At 40.0% G+C, this 19,231-nt stretch overlaps 2 protein-coding genes across 2 annotated transcripts in view; one reads left to right on the top strand and one right to left on the bottom strand.

Annotated features, from left to right (window-relative positions):
• Positions 1-1,316: 1,316 nt before the first annotated feature.
• On the bottom strand, positions 1,317-13,388 carry Mrm2 (Mitochondrial rRNA methyltransferase 2). Its single transcript, XM_067149960.2, has 3 exons — positions 12,964-13,388; positions 7,170-7,309; positions 1,317-1,978 (listed from the first exon to the last, which is right to left on the bottom strand). Exons 1-3 carry the CDS (start codon positions 13,152-13,154, stop codon positions 1,551-1,553), a joined length of 759 nt encoding a protein of 252 aa, XP_067006061.2. The 5' UTR covers positions 13,155-13,388; the 3' UTR covers positions 1,317-1,550.
• Positions 13,389-13,499: 111 nt separating this feature from the next.
• The window catches only part of LOC136875580 (WD repeat domain phosphoinositide-interacting protein 3), a 98,256-nt gene continuing 92,524 nt past the window's right edge, over positions 13,500-19,231 (top strand). Inside the window, exons 1-2 of the mRNA XM_068228080.1 lie at positions 13,500-13,674; positions 13,786-13,962. Coding sequence (XP_068084181.1) covers positions 13,608-13,674; positions 13,786-13,962 — 244 coding nt within the window. The 5' untranslated portion in view covers positions 13,500-13,607. The remainder of the gene's footprint in view (positions 13,675-13,785; positions 13,963-19,231) is intronic.

The raw sequence follows: 19,231 nt of genomic DNA, 5'->3' as shown, positions 1-19,231 counted from the left end.
TATTGTACGGACTTACGATTACGCACATTTACCCTGAACTATATATATGTGTGTACATAGATTCATCATACGATAAATAATAATAAGGGCCTTAGTGAAAAAGAACAGGTTAAATAAGCGGCCTGAGTACAATTTGAATGGAGGCGACGACTGTGCTCCAAAAAAAAATTAAACCAATAGGGCACTAGGCCGATGAAACAGGAGCTAATCCCAAACTACTGAGGTAGCACGAATGGAAATAACTTTAATACATAGCAGAAACGAAAGGTTACAAAAACGTAGGCACCTCAAACCAAGAAGAAAGGGAGTTCGAGAGGTTACTTCACCCTCTATCCCCGATTTACAGTTAAAGATTTTATGAAGTTTTTACATTAGCCTGCAGAAAGTTACATTTTTAGAAAAGTAGGTTACATAGCTAACGATTCGGACCTTTCCCTCGGGTTAAACTGCGGAGTTAGCAAGAAAGAAAGATGTTATGTGGCCATTACTTTGTAGATGTACTAGCTGCCGACGAAAGAGGCCACCCGCCTCCTGCTAAGTGCACACACACTCAGATTGATGTTGATCAATTGCCCAAGAAACGAGAAAAGCCGCAGTTTATAAACCCTCAGGGAAGGTTCGAGATCATTCACGATTAATCAAGACACACCCTCTGAATTTTATTGGTAGGTTTCAAAAGTAACACTCAGAATCGGAGAAGAAGCCTGTGATAGGTGGAAAATTAATTACAGAAATTAGTGATTGGTTGGATTCAAAACTGGCGGAAAGAAAAAGTAAATATTGCCAACCCAAAAATAAATGAACATCAATTAGTTTAAAAAAACCTAGAAATACAAATTTCTTTAAATTATAGGTTCTTTCACTTCGCACTAGGGTGCATGATCATAGTTTTTAGTGGTGTCATCTGTGGAAGAATGTCCAAACTTCTAGATGAATGTCAAACAAAACAAGTAGAAATTCACTCAGGTTAGGAAACTGCACAATAACAAAATTACTCAATATTTAGGTGGTGACATCTTCTGATTAAAGTTCCAAGTTGCTGTAGTTTCAGTTTCACTGTTCCACCAATAGAGGTTTTCATTTAGACACTAGCTTTGAATGCGTGGCGTTGAGGTGTACCTCCTGGTATAATAATAATAATAATAATAATAATAATAATAATAATAATAATAATAATAATAATAATAATTAGATGTTATAAACTTAAAACTCAACGACTGCAATAAAATTATGATACTAATTTTAGAAGTAAGCTACATAAACAAACAACTGTTCTCGCAGAGAAAAGCCCTTGTCAGCAAATTTAAAAAAATGTAACAGCAACACTGATGACAGATGGACTCATTTGCTTGTGGACTGTTGGCGGGGGAAAGGAGGATGTACAACTACCTGGAATTGATCATGCTGTAAAGCAACTGCTGGCCCCACCTACAACGTTGCTAGCTGTCAGAACTGAGTAAGGTATTTAAATAGAACTTGAGTGTATTGTAGGATGAGGATGATGAAAGGAGAGCTTAATAAATTAATTGTATTACAAAGTTCTACAGTTTTTATTTCAATCCTTTGAAACCTCTAGCAAGAATAAATTTTTCAGCTGAATTAACCCTACTTGCTGGAGGTTTAATTGAACGTACTTTTGAATAAAACTTAGCTAAGTCTTTTTCCAACGTTGGGACCTCTCCACCATCCCAAACTTTAACTAAAAATGAACCACCTTTAGATAACACTTGTACACTAAATCGAAAAGCAGTATAGGCCAAGTGAATTATATTTTCCTGGTCCAAGCTGCGAACGCCAGAGGCATTTGGTGCCATATCACTCAATACAACATTAACGCCTTGTTCACCAATATGTTCTTTTAGTTTTACTTGGGAGCAAGGCAAAGTAAAATCGGTGTTACCCAACAGTATAGCACCAGCAATAGGATAGATGGGCAGACGATCGATACCAATTACTTTTCCAACTGGAGATCCACGACCTGAAATAGAGAGTAAATGTAGTTAACTATGGAGTTAAATATTTTGTTTTTGATTCACTCAAGGTGTTAGGAATACATCTAATTGACTGCCCAAAGTACACTGACTGACAGAGCAAATGCAACACCAAGAAGGAGTGGTCAGAACTTTATGCCAATTGCAGGGTAGACTGACGTCACTGAGGTATGCTCATGATGTGAAATGCGCCGCTGTGCTGCGCACGTAGCGAACGATAAATGGGACACGGCGTTGGCGAATGGCCCACTTCATACCGTGATTTCTCAGCCGACAGTCATTGTAGAACGTGTTGTCGTGTGCCACAGGACACGTGTATTGCTAAGAATGCCAGGCCGCCGTCAACGGAGGCATTTCCAGCAGACAGACGACTTTACGAGGGGTATGGTGATCGGGCTGAGAAGGGCAGGTTGGTCGCTTCGTCAAATCGCAGCCGATACCCATAGGGATGTGTCCACGGTGCAGCGCCTGTGGCGAAGATGGTTGGCACAGGGACATGTGGCACGTGCGAGGGGTCCAGGCGCAGCCCGAGTGACGTCAGCACGTGAGGATCGGCGCATCCGCCGCCAAGCGGTGGCAGCCCCGCACGCCACGTCAACCGCCATTCTTCAGCATGTGCAAGACACCCTGGCTGTTCCAATATCGACCAGAACAATTTCCCGTCGATTGGTTGAAGGAGGCCTGCACTCCCGGCATCCGCTCAGAAGACTACCATTGACTCCACAGCATAGACGTGCACGCCTGGCATGGTGCCGGGCTAGAGCGACTTGGATGAGGGAATGGCGGAACGTCGTGTTCTCCGATGAGTCATGCTTCTGTTCTGTCAGTGATAGTCACCGCAGACGAGTGTGGCGTCGGCGTGGAGAAAGGTCAAATCCGGCAGTAACTGTGGAGCGCCCTACCGCTAGACAACGCGGCATCATGGTTTGGGGCGCTATTGCGTATGATTCCACGTCACCTCTAGTGCATATTCAAGGCACGTTAAATGCCCACCGCTACGTGCAGCATGTGCTGCGGCCGGTGGCACTCCCGTACCTTCAGGGGCTGCCCAATGCTCTGTTTCAGCAGGATAATGCCCGCCCACACACTGCTCGCATCTCTCAACAGGCTCTACGAGGTGTACAGATGCTTCCGTGGCCAGCGTACTCTCCGGATCTCTCACCAATCGAACACATGTGGGATCTCATTGGACGCCGTTTGCAAACTCTGCCCCAGCCTCGTACGGACGACCAACTGTGGCAAATGGTTGACAGAGAATGGAGAACCATCCCTCAGGACATCATCCGCACTCTTATTGACTCTGTACCTCGACGTGTTTCTGCGTGCATCGCCGCTCGCGGTGGTCCTACATCCTACTGAGTCGATGCCATGCGCATTGTGTAACCTGCATATCGGTTTGAAATAAACATCAATTATTCTTCCGTGCCGACTCTGTTTTTTCCCCAACTTTCATCCCTTTCGAACCACTCCTCCTTGGTGTTGCATTTGCTCTGTCAGTCAGTGTACTTTTGTGTGAAACCTGTCAGTTATACAAGGATTGGACAGATGCAGTGGTGCCGACTTTGGGGAAGGGGAGGCCAAGATGTTTTCTGCCCCCCAAAAATGATCTTTGGAGGGGGGGGGGGGAGGAGAGCCATTTCCCCCAAAAATATTCTCCTCCTAGATGTTAAGTCCCCAGAAAACATGGATTTTGGTAGTATTCGGAGGCTGCTAAGGCGTTAAATCTGGAGAAAGTGGTAGATGGTTTTGTATCAAGAAATGATATTAGAAAGCAGGCATTCCTTCAAAGAACTACATTTCCCACTGGAGACTGTTCAGGTACATCTGGTGATAGAGCTTTTCACACTTTGTATCATGAAATTCATAATATACAGTAATAGGACATTTATTAAGAATGTATTTATGAAGCACGTTCTAATTTTTTTACTTGTGATTATTTGTAGCTTTGTACATAAAATGCCTTCGGGCTGAGCAGCGGTCGCTTGGTAGGCCAAGGCCCTTCACGGGTCGTAGTGCCATGAGGTTGGTTGGTTGTACATAAAATATTCCTTCAAATAATTCATGAATCAAGTACTATTTCTCTGTTTACTTGTGAATATTATTGAAAACTCCATACATAAAACTCGTTCAAAAATGTATTTGAAAAACAAGCTGTTTTTCTGTTTGTGAATATTGTTGACATATAGGAATGTTTGCATTCATAGTTGTTCATTTCACATGCCTGGTTCATGTTAATCATGACCCCCCAATAATTAACCAAAGTCAGCACCAGATGCCATAATATTTTAAGTAAAGTATGCTACTCCCTTGTAATTATTTATGTGGAAATCAAACCAGAACAGTCAACACGTCTTTGAGGGCAGAAATGATCAACATCAAAACCTCAGAAATCTGGGAGCAAAAAATTAATTTTAAGGAAGGCATCTTCAAACCCCAAGCTGGAGTGATAGGTTGTAATGGATGTGGCTTTTAATTGCATGCGATCACCGATTTCAATGATCTTCCAGCAAATCTGTGGAAGCTCAAGGATTTTTAAAGTCTGGGAAACTCCTGGCCTTCTTTAATGCCACTGTTCACATTAACCATGTCTCTGATAACTAATGGCACTAATTTTTAGAAACAAGGGTGACTCAGCTCCATGTTCCAGCATCAAGCTTTCCTCAATCTGGAGAAACCCCTTGACTATATCCCGTGCAAAACTCATCTGGTACGTGTTCCAGAACTCCTCATCAACTGGATTTTTATGCTCTGGTGACTTCCTAGTAAAAATGAAATGGCGTATGGTTTTTGCCGGGAAAGGACAAGTTCAGCTCGCCAAGTGCAGGCATTTTTTGATTTGACACCCATAGGCGACTTGCACGTTGTGATGAGGATAAAACGATGGTGAAGACGGCACATACACCCAGCCCCTGTGCCAGTGGAATTAACCAATGATGGTTAAAATTCCCAACCCTGCTGGGAATCAAACCCGGGACCCCTGTTACCAAAGACCAGCATGCTAACCATTTAGCCATGGACATGGACACTTCCTAGTCAACGCTATGGCCTATGTAATTGTCACCACTCCTCTTCATCATCTTGTATACCATCAAACACAACCTGCAGTGCAACATTTCATGGATTCCACATTATACCAACATCACCCTTCTGGCTACAACCAGGGAAGAGCAGCAGCAACTAATGGACATCTGGAATGTTTGACTTTAAGAGTTTGGTCTTTGATGGTGTTCAGTACATGAAATGAGTGCAGCTTCTGTTTCCATCAGTGAGCAACAAAGACCTGGCCAAGACCAACTTGTTTAGATACCTGAGATCTAGCCAATTAAATTAAAAATTAAGAATAAAATATTTCCACCTTTTCAATACAAAATCAAGCAATGTGGGTTACATTAAGGAAGAAAAATTTATTGGAACTAGTTTCAACTGATTTTTTAAGGTCATCATTAGCCAAATCATGAGTTGCACAATGTATCTGATAGTTCATGGAAATTGTAAAAAGTCGTGAAAACACACCGATTTGACACAATAAATGTGAAAAAGTCAAAATTGTTGTAAAAGTTTTGGATAATGCATGACTGTATGGTAGATCAAAGCAATGTTGTTGAATTTGATCACTGCAGATATAAGAGTCTGTGCCATATCACGTAACGCCACACAAGACTGAGCAATGTGGCATTCCAAGACCTAGAGGGTGCTATCCTTCATCTGCAGGAAAACACTAAGAAGATTAGCATATCTACTAAGATATTTTTGACTCAAGGTCTATATAACAGAATAGTTGAAAGCTGAAATTATTTTTAAAACATTAAAAAGTAACTGAACTTAAAAGAAAAAGGAAAATGGAGAAATGATAAAGCATTCATGCTTGAACATTGCTGCTTCAACCCCATTTGAAGGTTTATTTTGAGTACAATCCAGTTATGAAAATTAAATATTAATTTAATTTTACATGTTATCTACAGTACCATACATACTGTTATAGAGTCAGTTGATAGGTGATTAAAGCTGAATAAGTAGGATTTTATATACATATGTTCAAAATGGTTAATCTAAAACAAACATTTCCTATGTATAGTCTTACTAACAGCACTGTATAACTTTAACAGCAAAAGTGAATTATTTTGAGTAGGTGCTTCCAAAGAGACTTGCTCATCAATTACGATGCTTTGTATTCACCACCATATCACAAATATACATTTAACATCATACATATTCAAGGCTTCTAACAGCAAAGCCAAAACCACCAAGAATACAAATTAAAACTTGTCAAACATAGGCCTACACCTAATGTGTGCACCAAAGTGGTTTTACATGCTGATATGGCAAACAAAATTTTATCAGTTAGCTAACCAAACATTACTCATATTATTTCATTAATTTGTTCTGAAGTATGAACAAAGTAATAACAAGCATGCCTTGTAATGTGATCTCACTTTACACATTTCTGCTATAACATGTTAATTAAAAGAATAGCAACTGGTAGCAACTTTCTAGTCATACGACTTTGTGCGCACTCCACTCTGACAAGGCAGCATTGTGCTGAATGTCAGTCAATGTGTAGAATTAATAAGTTCCGCTGTTCGAGTAGATGGAAATGCAAATATTATGAGAAAAGGAAGTAACTGTTATCAAAATACTTCTGAGACTAAGAAGCATAGAAAAGTTGTAACACTGGAGGAAAAGTTATAAAGAAGTATGAACGTAATCGGCACACAGTTGACATAGTCAAAGCTGCAGGAATACCACTTATGGAAAAAAACTGAAAAGGACATTGGTGAAACAGATTGAACATGAAAATAAATGTGCTGTTCCATTATCTACCTTTATTATCCAGGGTAAAGCAAAAAGAAAAATCAGAATATCAGCATTTTCTTTAGGAAAAGTACAAAAACATTTTAAATTATAGCATGATCTCATTATCATTGTGTGTTTCAAACTTTTGAAATATGTAACTCAAAGATATGCCAGCTCTAAAAGGTAAGTGGTCCCTCTTATCTTTAATCAGCTTAACATGATAGATTTCATCTTCATCTCAAGCCATTCATTCATTAAATTGTGTGCTTTGTTTACAAGTTTTCATTTTCTTATCCTTCTGAAGAAGCACCTATTCCTATACCACCCATGCTAAATTCAACTCATTTTACATTTCATTTTCATATTGTGTATTTTTCTACTTACAACTACCAGCAGAATTAGTGCGTTCCACAAGAACTTGAGTCCAACTTCCTGGAGCAGCACCACAGTCTACTACAGTCTGACCAGCAGATAACAAATGGTACTTATCATCAATCTCCAATAACTTGAATGCACTGCGACATCTGCAAGCACATATTTTATTTTGCAAATATAAATACTACAAAATATTGTGGTAATATGTCTTTTAATGTTATCCTAAACAGCTATAGTTTCAAGTTAAACATCTGCAGAGATTAAAAGAAGCAAATTTAATTTCATTTGATATTTTCAAAAACCATGTTTTCATAAAACTGCAGAAAATCTAAACAAGACTTTTAGGTTCAGTTCTCCTTTCACTATAGATATTGAATTGTACCTTTCCAGCTTTTCTATATGGTTTCACAGATAGTATCGCAAATATTATGGGAAAAGAAATTGTCATCAAAATACACAACTTGAAAAGGAAAGCAATAAGACTGTTAGAAGAGCACTGTCATCAGGACTATTAAGCAACGGTCATATTTTGATGAGTGTTGACATTTCACCCACTCTACAGCACGCCGGAATTGACCTCTTCTTATAAAGGGGGAAGCACGAATATTTGCCGTGCAGTTTGAAATTCTGAAGAAATTATGTCACGACTACCTGCTGCCTGTTTCTGAGTATTGGGAACTAGATTTCATTTCAGCACAGGCCTTCTTTCCTGCAGTTAACTTATTGAAATGCTTCTCTATTTTTATTGCCTCTCTATGTTAATGATCACTGAACTGGTATCGTCAGCTTCCTCCAATCATATATTATGGTACAGATCAGCAAGTGTGTTCATCTATGGCAGAATTTTCATGTTTCTCCATACGAGCTTACTTCCTTTCTATGTCCGGGTCAAGTAAAATTCTTCCAAAATTCAGCAGCTGTGATGACTTTGAACAGATCTTAAATAGTGCAGGATTCACTAACTGTGTTGCAAACAAAATCTGCCAGATTCAGGGATTCAGGAATGTCACCACATTCACACAGCGTGTGGCACTACCATTTCACAAGGTTTGGCTTTACATCTCGGAACCTCTACTCTCAGTCAATTCAGTGATCTCTATACTGGGTACAGAAGTTTTTTGCTGGGGTCAAGTTCTTCCTTGAAGTCCAATGGCATGTCTATAGTTTCAGCCTTTCATTTAGGGTTGTGGCTGGTTCTCCTTGATCTTGACAATCTGGTGGGTAGTGGTTTCTTATTGCTCTTTCCTTTAGCCTTCATGATCATTTGTCTTCTTACCTTAGGTGGACCGACCGACCGACCACAGAGAGAGAGAGAGAGAGAGAGAGAGAGAGAGAGAGTGTGTTAGTTTAACACATTCGCTCCTGTATCCGACCATGGTCGGATTAGGTTTCAAATGTGTAAAATACTGTATCCGACCTTAGTCGAATTTTAATTCGCGCCAACTTTGTACATTAAAAAGTACTTTAGATGACGCAGTATATCAGTTTTCCGGTAGATAGCGAGCAGATGAACATTTTTACTGCAGCTTAAGGGTAATTTCCTGCGTTGTGGGCTTTGTGATCTAAGTAAACACATGCTAGTTTCGAGTTTTCTTATCTGCGCAATTGAAAATCAAGTGGCGCTGAGTGATGTAATGAGTAGATATGGCTAGTAAAGAATTTATATCTCTCGAGCAAGTGACCAAGTTATTGCAAGCTGAAGATCTGGGTGATGATCTCATTCTGGAATTAGATCCTAGTGATAGTAAAAATGAAGAGGCAGAGACTTCTTTATTTTGTGCTGACAGTGACATACTAACAGTGTCTGACGAGTTGCTAAGTTATCATCCCCCTTTACCAAAGTTTGAGGCCAATGCAGGTTTAAATATCAACATTCAGAACAGTGAGGATTTGTTAGAGGATTTTATCATGCATGTTTGTGATCAGATAAATCTGTATGCAGAACAAGTAATTAGTACTGCGCCACGCCCATTCATGAAGTATTCAATAATGCTGACATAGAAACCAGTTTCAGTGTCAGAAATGAGGCAATTTTAGGACTAATGTTCATTACTGGTGCCGGCCCCGTGGTGTAGGGGTAGCGTGCCTGCCTCTTACCCGGAGACCCCGGGTTCGATTCCCGGCCAGGTCAGAGATTTTTACCTGGACCTGAGGGCCTGGTTCGAGGTCCACTCAGCCTACGTGATTAGAATTGAGGAGCTATCTGACTGTGAGATGGTGGCCCCGGTCTAGAAAGCCAAGAATAACGGCCGAGAGTATTTGTCGTGCTGACCACATGACACCTCGTAATCTGCAGGTCTTCGGGCTGAGCAGCGGTCGCTTGGTAGGCCAAGGCCCTTCAAGGGCTGTAGTGCCAAGGGGTTTGGTTTGGTTCATTACTGGTATTATTAGGAAGCCAGATATAAAAATATACTAGGCGGAGGATCCCACTTTTGAAACTCCGATTTTATAAAACAATGCCTAGGAACTGCTTCAAAAGTATAATGTCCTTCCTTCATTTCAATGACAACAGGCAGGATGACATTGCAAATAGGGTCTACAAAATTAGGCCAATAATAGAACAGCTTAGTGACCAGTTTCCTTTAGTATACAACCCAGAGCAAAACCTGGGTGGCTTGGACAGGTGCCTTCGAGTCAGTGCAGCATCTAAAAATCGCTGGGCTGCGAAACACAGTGCTTGCGGACGGAGCTGCAAGCGAATGTGTTAAGGCATCCAGAGATGATGTACTGTTTCGATTTGAATGAGCTGAGACCTCTCATACTGGTGCTGCATATTTGCCAACAAAATGCACAGACTCAGAGCAGATGTTTGCAAAGCAGCTGGCTGGCTCCCCGGTTGTAGCTAGCCAGTTTGAGTACGATGTTTTTTCTAGTGTATCCTTCTTATTAAGGTTGTGTTGGCTGAAGGACAAAGCACAATCCAGGGCCTCTCATACTGGTGCTGCATATTTGCCAACAAAATGCACAGACTCAGAGCAGATGTTTGCAAAGCAGCTGGCTGGCTCCCCGGTTGTAGCTAGCCAGTTTGAGTACGATGTTTTTTCTAGTGTATCCTTCTTATTAAGGTTGTGTTGGCTGAAGGACAAAGCACAATCCAGGGTGATAAAAGCTGTGTTTGGTGGCTCCTGCATACACCTTCCTACAAGAACAAGGGGTCCAGTAAACCTCTGAGCAGGAGAAAGAGTCGTGTGGATTTTTACCGCTGGGCTATTTTTATAGTGGTAGTAAAGACAGTACTGAATCTATGGCACTTAGGACATCTCCTATTCAGTAGAAAGTTAATGGAGTGAAAATTAAAGCTGTATTTTCCTGGTGGACTGGGGTCTTGGTTTGGCTAATGTGAGGGCTGAGAGGTAACCCATCGTTAATCACACCCAAGTTTGTTGCACGGATGGTCGCGGATGAGCGTGGCACTCACCATTGGAATGAGTACAGTTGTAATTACTTATTATCCGTGTTTTCTTATATCTGATATATAATTTTTTCCTGTTCTATTGGATAGGGTAAAAAAGCAAAGCAAAGTCATCTCTGCACAGGCCATGAAGACCCTTGGAGGGGTGGAAGGTAAAGGCTTCCACTATCCGTAACCTCGGCACTTGATAGGGTAGAGCGGTTAGCTTTACGCCACGCCGCCTTTGCCCCCAGGAATTAACCTAGCACTTATTTTTGGTGTAGCTGAGTGAACCTCGGGGCCATGTGCACCTCCAAAAGTGGAAATCTCATTTCTTAAATTTTTCAACTTCCTGACGGGGATTCGAACCCACGTCCTTTCGGGCAAATCGAGTACGCCTTTACCGCCTCGGTCAGGCAGCCCCTATTGTGTAGGGTACAGTGATATGTTTATTAGGGAGCAGGAAGAATTACAATCACATACTTAACTCATATATTACATGAAAAGCAAGTGTACAATAACTGGCAAAGCTTCACGAGTTACTGAAAGAATTCTGATAGCCATAAGCTTATCTAGCATCTTCCTCGTGGCCCTAGCTGATTTCTAATCGAAACAAAGTGCACATAGTAACAAACAACAGTTGTAGTTTATTACAACACAAAAATGTTCGTGAGGGGCCCAGAAATCTTGAAGATTGTGATGAGATGATTTCATGATACCCGCTAGACACAACAGTCCAAGATGAGCTTTCACTTCTACATTTTTTTCCTTCACATCCCTTTAGTGATTGTAAATCATCCATATTTTCTGTTGCTGCATATTTGTGTATTTATGACAGGCTCTAACATTTCACCAGGGAAGAATAATTTCCAGTGATCCATGCAATTTTTACCCCTGGTGACTGAAGAACAATGTTCTGTATATTATGCTGCCTGTTTCTTGAAGAGGTATACATTTTCCAAGTAATCTTGTTGTTAAATCCTAAATACAGTGGTCCAGGATTTAAATTTAAATCTTCTTCATGTGCCCAAACTTTTCTTGCAGTATCAAGGTTACTTCCCTTGTGGAACTTCAGTATCAGAGTAACACATCTTCTGACTCATATCTACCATACATGAGATAAATTATAATTTGGATCTGGCAAGATGACTTCATCACAACATTGAATGTGGCAGTCTGCAGGTGACGAGTGTTTCAAAATGAGCTCAATGATTTTTTTTTTACAGGTTTTGTACACTTTTTTCAGAAAATACTTAAGATAGAGGTCTGATTTTTGGCTTGGAGTTACAAACCACGTAGTTTTATAGAATAAATGAAGATATATTTGTCAAAGTATCCATTTTAACATTTTAATAATCCCAAAACTTTGCTTCTTATGAACAAATAAACAAAAACATTTGTTTGCTTGTTAATTTTGAAATAGCTCATGTCATCTATTATCAGAAAAGTAAAACATAATTTTTTAAAATGTTCTTGACATTTCATAAAAAAATGGAGGCCTTGTGAAACAGGACTGTGTAATCCAAGTGCACTTAACTAACTTAGCAGAATGTATATGGTAGGTATAAGGCACGTCCTCACCCTTCTCCAGATCACAAATCACCATACCACATCTCCTGGCCTGAGAGAAGGCGTCACCCTCGAAGAAGCTCGCCACCCCCTTCAGGGGAGAAATGAAAACTTTGAGTAGATGATGCCCTCAATGAAGGGCGAAACATGTCTCAAGTAGAATCAATAATAAATTCCTAAATTGTAAAATTTATATGTATTGAATAGGTGACAAAACAAACCTTTTAGCATCCTACATACTACATGAAAGTCGACAAACTTGACCATATCGGTCATTATTGTCTCGTAGTAATAATAATGTACAACACGTGATTGTTTAGTCTGCCCTGTCAATTAGTCTTCTCAACCCTTTCTTCTATTAGGCCTACTTAAAGTTTTCATTTCTCCCCTGAAGGGGGTGGCGAGCTTCTTCGAGGGTGACGCCTTCTCTCAGGCCAGGAGATGTGGTATGGTGATTTGTGATCTGGAGAAGGGTGAGGACGTGCCTTATACCAGGAATTGTTCCAGCATTACCCTTAGTGCGGAAAAACTGAAAACGACAGAAAACCGTTTTCTCAACAGCCGACAGAAGAAAGCAGCCCCTCTCCAGCTCCCAAATTCAGAGGTAGAGCCATGGCCACCGGTCCTCTGCATGGCATGCAGAGTTGTAGAGCCATGACCAGCTGTGGCTTTGGGCATCCTTAAACCTCTATTGGATTGTAGGCAATTTAAATTCAGAATAAAAATTCAGCAATTAAATCATATGATTCCTATACTCAAAACTCCTCCCCCAACCACACTCCCCCCCCCTCCCCCCCACCAAAGGAGAAAAAATCGCCGCTACTGTTTTTCTTCGGTCCTTACCTATAATTGGCCATCTTAGCCTTTTCAATATAAGGGTCCGTTAGCTGTCGAGATAACCATTCTTGCGAACTTTTACTTCTACCTTTCAAGTTGTTGGGGATCTGTTTATGAAGAACAGGAAATGTGAATATGCAGCGTTTCTGTTGCGACAGCAATCTACTTCGATACTTAATAGTGCCCGACAGCTTCATTTCACACCACACTATGACAGTCAATATTTTAAAATGTTCTAACTTAGAGATCACGTAATAACGGTCACGCCCCTTTCATCTACCTTCCCACTTCTGAACGACGATCGTACAGTCTCCGTTAGCACATCTTCATTTTAAGAATAACACAACAGAACACACAACGCACAACTTTCTACACGTTTACTGAACGTTTTCTCTGGTTTTGTTTATTTACATCAGCTGTAGCACAGCTAGTATCTGAATATCGAAATTCGCGGAAAGTAGCTCATTTGTTCTTTCAGTACTCTGCGATTGGTGAATGAAATGCTGATTAATCTTATTGGTCAACGTCATCCATCGATAAAAATGGCTCCTGAAATGTCGTAGTTAGAAGCAGCCTGTCATAATATTCTTACCACTTTTAGTCCGTTTTGTGTACAGCAAAATTGTTTTCAACAAACTGGAACAACGAAGATGAATTTGGGCGACTCAAATCCTCATGGAAATGGACTGTTATATGCAGGCTTCAATCAAGATCAAGGTGTGTTGGCAGTCATGTGTTGACCTGAGTTTGACAGTATTGATAATGCGGCGTGAAAATTTTCAAGTTGTTGTAAATTTATGACTGTATCCCTTATTTTTTAATTTTCAGGCTGCTTTGCTTGTGGTATGGAGAATGGCTTTCGAGTTTATAACTGTGACCCTTTGAAAGAAAAAGAGCGACAGGATTTTGCAGAAGGTGGTTTAAGTTACGTTGAGATGTTATTTCGATGTAATTATCTAGCTCTCGTTGGAGGAGGCCCTCGACCTTTGTATCCACCGAACAGAGGTAAAACCTTACGATACTTTAGCCACCGTGTTTTATGGACCGTAGAGTATATTTATACTTCAGATCAAGTTTAAGTGACTTGACATTGATGTACAAGCGTGACATGCTAAGTGTACTGTTCCTGAAATTTAAATACTGTTTTCAGTATTAAGTTTTTATTTCTTTATGTCTTGAAAATCGTATTACAGTGTCCTGAGTAATCCTGGCTGATTTGAGTGTCTGGAGGGCTTGTATTTTAGCCTGTATAAGGTGGTTGAAAACAATGTGAACTGGGTGTATGGTCGTTAGAGGGTTGGTCATGCTGATAAATAATTAAAAATAATTCGATGCCTCACACCATTTTCATTTTATCAGCTGTTGAAGTTAGCCAGTCAAATCGCATCATGGGCAAATTCAAAAGGGCTTTGCGCAGCACAGCTGCTAAATCTGCATGTGACTTAAGAATGGCTTGAGAGCCATGCCAAGAAATCAGCATAAAATACACACACACCATTTGTTTTAGCCAGTGTTACCATAGCGTAATTGCTTTGGCACAATGCTGTCAGCTTGGAGGTCTGTATTCAAACCCCTTCCCTGGCAAAGTTCTTTCCTTTGACTGGTGCGCTCATGTTGGTCTTAAGTCACGTACAGATTTAGCAACACCGCCTTGCAAAACCCATTTGAATTTGTCTCTGAAGTGATCTGATTGGCTAAATTTAGTAGCTAATAAAACGACAGTGGTGCGAGATATTGAATTATTTCTTTCAAATTATTTATTAGCATGACCAACCCTCTAACGCTGATATACTCGGTTCATGCTATTTCCGACCATCCGTATATGTAGCCCACCTTTTCCTAAATACCTTGCACATTTAGTTAGTCAGTATGTTAATTTGGAATTGAATCATCCTTTATGGGGCATCACAGTAGCAGCAATAACCTTAAATAACACATAGGTACACTACATAACAGTAACTACCTCACTCCTCATCTTGCCTAGTATGCCTCATTTTGGTGCTGCCATTGGTTTTGGGGGTTTTCTTGTTGTTGTTTGAGTCATCAGTCCATAGACTGGTTTGATGCAGCACTCCATGCCACCCTATCCTGTGCTAATCTTTTCATTTCTACGTAACTATTGCATCCTACATCTGCTCTAATCTGCTTGTCATATTCATACCTTGGTCTACCCCTACCGTTCTTACCACCTACACTTCCTTCAAAAACTAACTGAACAAGTCCTGGGAGTCTTAAGATGTGTCTTATCATTCTATCTCTTCTTCTCGTCAAATTTAGCCAAATCGATCTCCTCTCACCAATTCGATTCAGTATCTCTTCATTCGTGATTCGATGTATCCATCTCACCTTCAGCATTCTTCTGTAACACCACGTTTCAAAAGCTTCTATTCTCTTTCTTTCTGAGCTAGTTATCGTCTATGTTTCACTTCCATACAATGCCACGCTCCACACGAAAGTCTTCAAAAACATCTTTCTAATTCCGATATCAATGTTTGAAGTGAGCAGATTTCTTTTCTTAAGAAAGCTCTTCCTTGCTTGTGCTAGTCTGCATTTTATGTCCTCCTTACTTCTGCCATCGTTAGTTATTTTACTACCCAAGTAACAATATTCATCTACTTCCTTTAAGACTTCATTTCCTAATCTAATATTTCCTACATCACCTGCCTTCGTTCGACTGCACTCCATTACTTTTGTTTTGGACTTATTTATTTTCATCTTGTACTCTTTACCCAAGACTTCATCCATACCATTCAGCAACTTCTCGAGATCTTCTGCAGTCTCAGATAAAATAACAATATCATCGGCAAATCTCAAGGTTTTGATTTCCTCTCCTTGGACTGTGATTCCCTTTCCAAATTTCTCTTTAATTTCCTTTACTGCCTGTTCTATGTTAACATTGAAAAGGCGAGGGGACAAACTGCAGCCTTGCCTCACTCCTTTCTGGATTGCTGCTTCTTTTTCAAAGCTCTCGATTCTTATCACAGACTGATTTTTATACAGATTGTAGATAGGCCTAATTCTTCGTTCTCGGTATCTGATCCCTATCATCTTCAGAATCATAAATAGCTTGGTCCAATCAACATTATCGAATGCCTTTTATAGATCTACGAATGCCAATGTACGTGGGCTTGTCCTTCTTGATTCGATCATCTAAGATCAGACGTAAAGTCAGGATTGCTTCACGTGTTCCTAAATTTCTTCTGAAGCCAAATTGATCTTCTCCCAACTCAGCTTCAACTTGTGTTTCTATTCTTCTGTAAATAATACATGTTAAAATTTTGCAGGCATGAGATACTAAACTAATGGTGCAGTAGTTTTCACACCTGTCAGCACCGGCTTTCTTGGGAATAGGTATAACAACATTCTGCCGAAAATCGGATGGGACTTCTCCTGTCTCATACATCTTGCACACTAAATGAAATAACCTTGCCATGCTGGTTTCTCCTAAGGCAGTCAGTAATTCAGAGGGAATGTCATCAATTCCAGGTGCCTTGTTCCTATTTAGGTCACTCACAGCTCTGTCAAACTCTGACCTCAAAATTGGGTCTTCCATTTCATCAGTATCAACAGCCTCTTCATGTTCCAGAACCAAATTATCTACATCTTTACCTTGATACAACTGTTGGATATGCTCCTGCCATCTTTCTGCTTTGTCTTCTTTCCCTAGAAGTGGCTTTCCATCTGAGCTCTTAATATTCATACACCTAGATTTCCTTTCTCCAAAGGTTTCCTTGATTTTCCTGTATGCAGCATCTACCTTTCCCAGGACCATACAGCCTTCAACATCCTTGCACTTCTCCTTCAGCCATTCTTCCTTACCTACCTTGCACTTTCTATCCACTTATAACCGTATAACCTTTGGTGGTGCTATTTGAGGATCCAACCAGCCTCTGGGCTGATGACCTAACAGACAATAACAATAATCATCATCGTCATTATCTCCTTTTGTGTTTGGCCTGCATTCCTAATCTTTCACCACTTATATTTATCTTTGTCTCATGTTTCTTCCCTTTTCCCATACTTACCATCTTTCTTCTTATTCTACAATATCCCTCATCAAGACTGTAGGTATGTCATGGTGGCCCGTCAGTGAGTATTAAAGCCTGCCCTCCTGATGAAGCTGAGAAATGGAAATGAGCTTTCCAAGGGCTGAGAAGGACTGGAATTGAAGAGGAGAGAGCCAACATACCTATTTCAGGATGGCAGTGTGTGAAGATGTGGAGAGTATCTTTGTCCTCTTGTGTTTTCATGTTTGTTCTTATGTCCTCTTTCTATTGTCTGCTCTTCCCTCTTTGTCCCTTTGTGTGTTCCTTTTCTCGCTCCTGTCTTCCCATGTATGATTCGGCCCGTCATTGTGTTTATCATTTGTATGTGTTTCTATCCTCTTCCTTAACTTTTTATATATGTCTCCAAAATTAGCGTACATTTGAACTTCAACAAGCACATACTTGTCCACAGGACTACAGTCTGGATTGTATGAAATTGTCTATACTTGAAGCTTGGTGTTAATTGGGCATACATATGGGTCCGTTGGAAATTACATCAAGGAGCAGGAAAGGAATGTCCATCTGCCCAAGACATATTGATAATAGGTGAACATTCTCTCTGTTAAGGTCATGACATCGTATTCAAAACTTCCTGTTATAGAGTAATTAATAGTAGACAAGCATATGTGTTATTAGGTAGCACATATTTTAACAAATGAGAGAATTATATAATAGCAGTACTTACATTGCAGTCTGACTATACTGTTATGTCATAAGACATTGAAACTCTTGATTCACAAAGAACAGTCTGTTTATTCTTACTAGACCACTGGCTCATTATCCATTAATTCCAAACTACAGTCTAATATGACTGCACGAGCACATAATAAAAGTCATAGTATCTAAATATTGTGTTTTGAACTTCTTACATGGCATAGACTTGATATACTTTGAATTCAGTATTCACGGGATGACAAGACATTGATTTGATTGATGGATTTAGTTAGCTAAACACATCGTTATCATCATTAATGTCCCTTTATCAACTCCATCCAGGTCAGGATGTTTGTTCAAAACCAGGTTCCTTCTTATTACGAGTACTATATGCTATTATTTATGAAGTGGAACCACCTTAGTCTTGGGTCTATCTCTTGTTTTTCTTCCTTCAAACTTATCCTCCATCACCCACTTTAGAATCTCTCGCTTTTCCATTCTCTTACTATATCCAAACCATCTGAATTTCTCTCTCTGTTCTGTCCAAAAGCTGCTTTTTTTCTTTACTCTAATTTGCTTCCTGACATTCCAATTTTTTACCCTGTTCTTTCTTGTCTTTCCTATAATATTTCTTAAAAATTTCAACTCACTGGCCTGGATTTTACTCACCTGTATTTTTATTACTGTCTAGGTCTTGGCTGCATGTGTCGGTACATTTTACAAAATCACTCTTTACACTTAATTGGTAATTCCTTTTTTTCCCCAGATCAAGTTCCTCACACTGTGGTAAAATGAATTTCCCTGCATCACTTCAATTCCCAAGTAAACTTACTTGAAGCTTTCCATAAATTTAAGGTCTTGTCTTCCAATTTGTTCAGTACTTTTACCTTCATTGTATCTAGTCATCACCATTGTCTTGCTTTTCTCCACCATTATTTTCATTCCATAACTGCCAGTATACTCATTCAGTGAGCATATGTTGGAAAGAAAAAAAAAAATCATATAATTGAGTCATGTCATACTTTCTGCTACCTTCCTGTATTTATGTTTATTTAGTCTTGTGCCCACCTAACACTCCCACTCATACCAGGTGTCCACAATTAAACTGACTGTGTTCAGCGTGGCACAGGCTGTAATGATTGCAGGATTCTGAAAATTTGTAGATATGCTAACTAAGCAATGTACTTGCAAATTATGTCACAAAAAGTATTAGTTCCAAGTCTTGCCACCAGGCAGAAATATGGAGTTGTAAGCAGTCAGAACGTGCGGTATTCCGTAACTCTGATGTCGGTTTCTTGGCAGTGTACTGTATATTGATTTCCTTTTTTTTTTGCGAGAAACCTTCAGTAACAACCGCATCATCTCTGGGCATTTTCCAGATATGTGGCCTTCAAATCCTAAATCCATGCGACTTCTGGTTGTGGGGATATTTGAAGAATCGTGTCTATCAGGAACATACCTGTTCGCTGCCTGATCTGAAGACTAGCATACAATGACATGTTGCTCTGATTTCACCCGATATGCTGCGGGCAACTGTCAACCATGCCATGTTAGGGATGCAGCATGTTGCTGAG

This window comes from Anabrus simplex, chromosome 6 (genome assembly GCF_040414725.1).
Source record: "Anabrus simplex isolate iqAnaSimp1 chromosome 6, ASM4041472v1, whole genome shotgun sequence".
NCBI classification, from domain to species: Eukaryota; Metazoa; Arthropoda; class Insecta; order Orthoptera; family Tettigoniidae; genus Anabrus; species Anabrus simplex.
The sequence above is the reverse complement of the archived record's forward strand: the minus strand, read 5'-3'. Positions and strand labels throughout refer to the sequence as shown.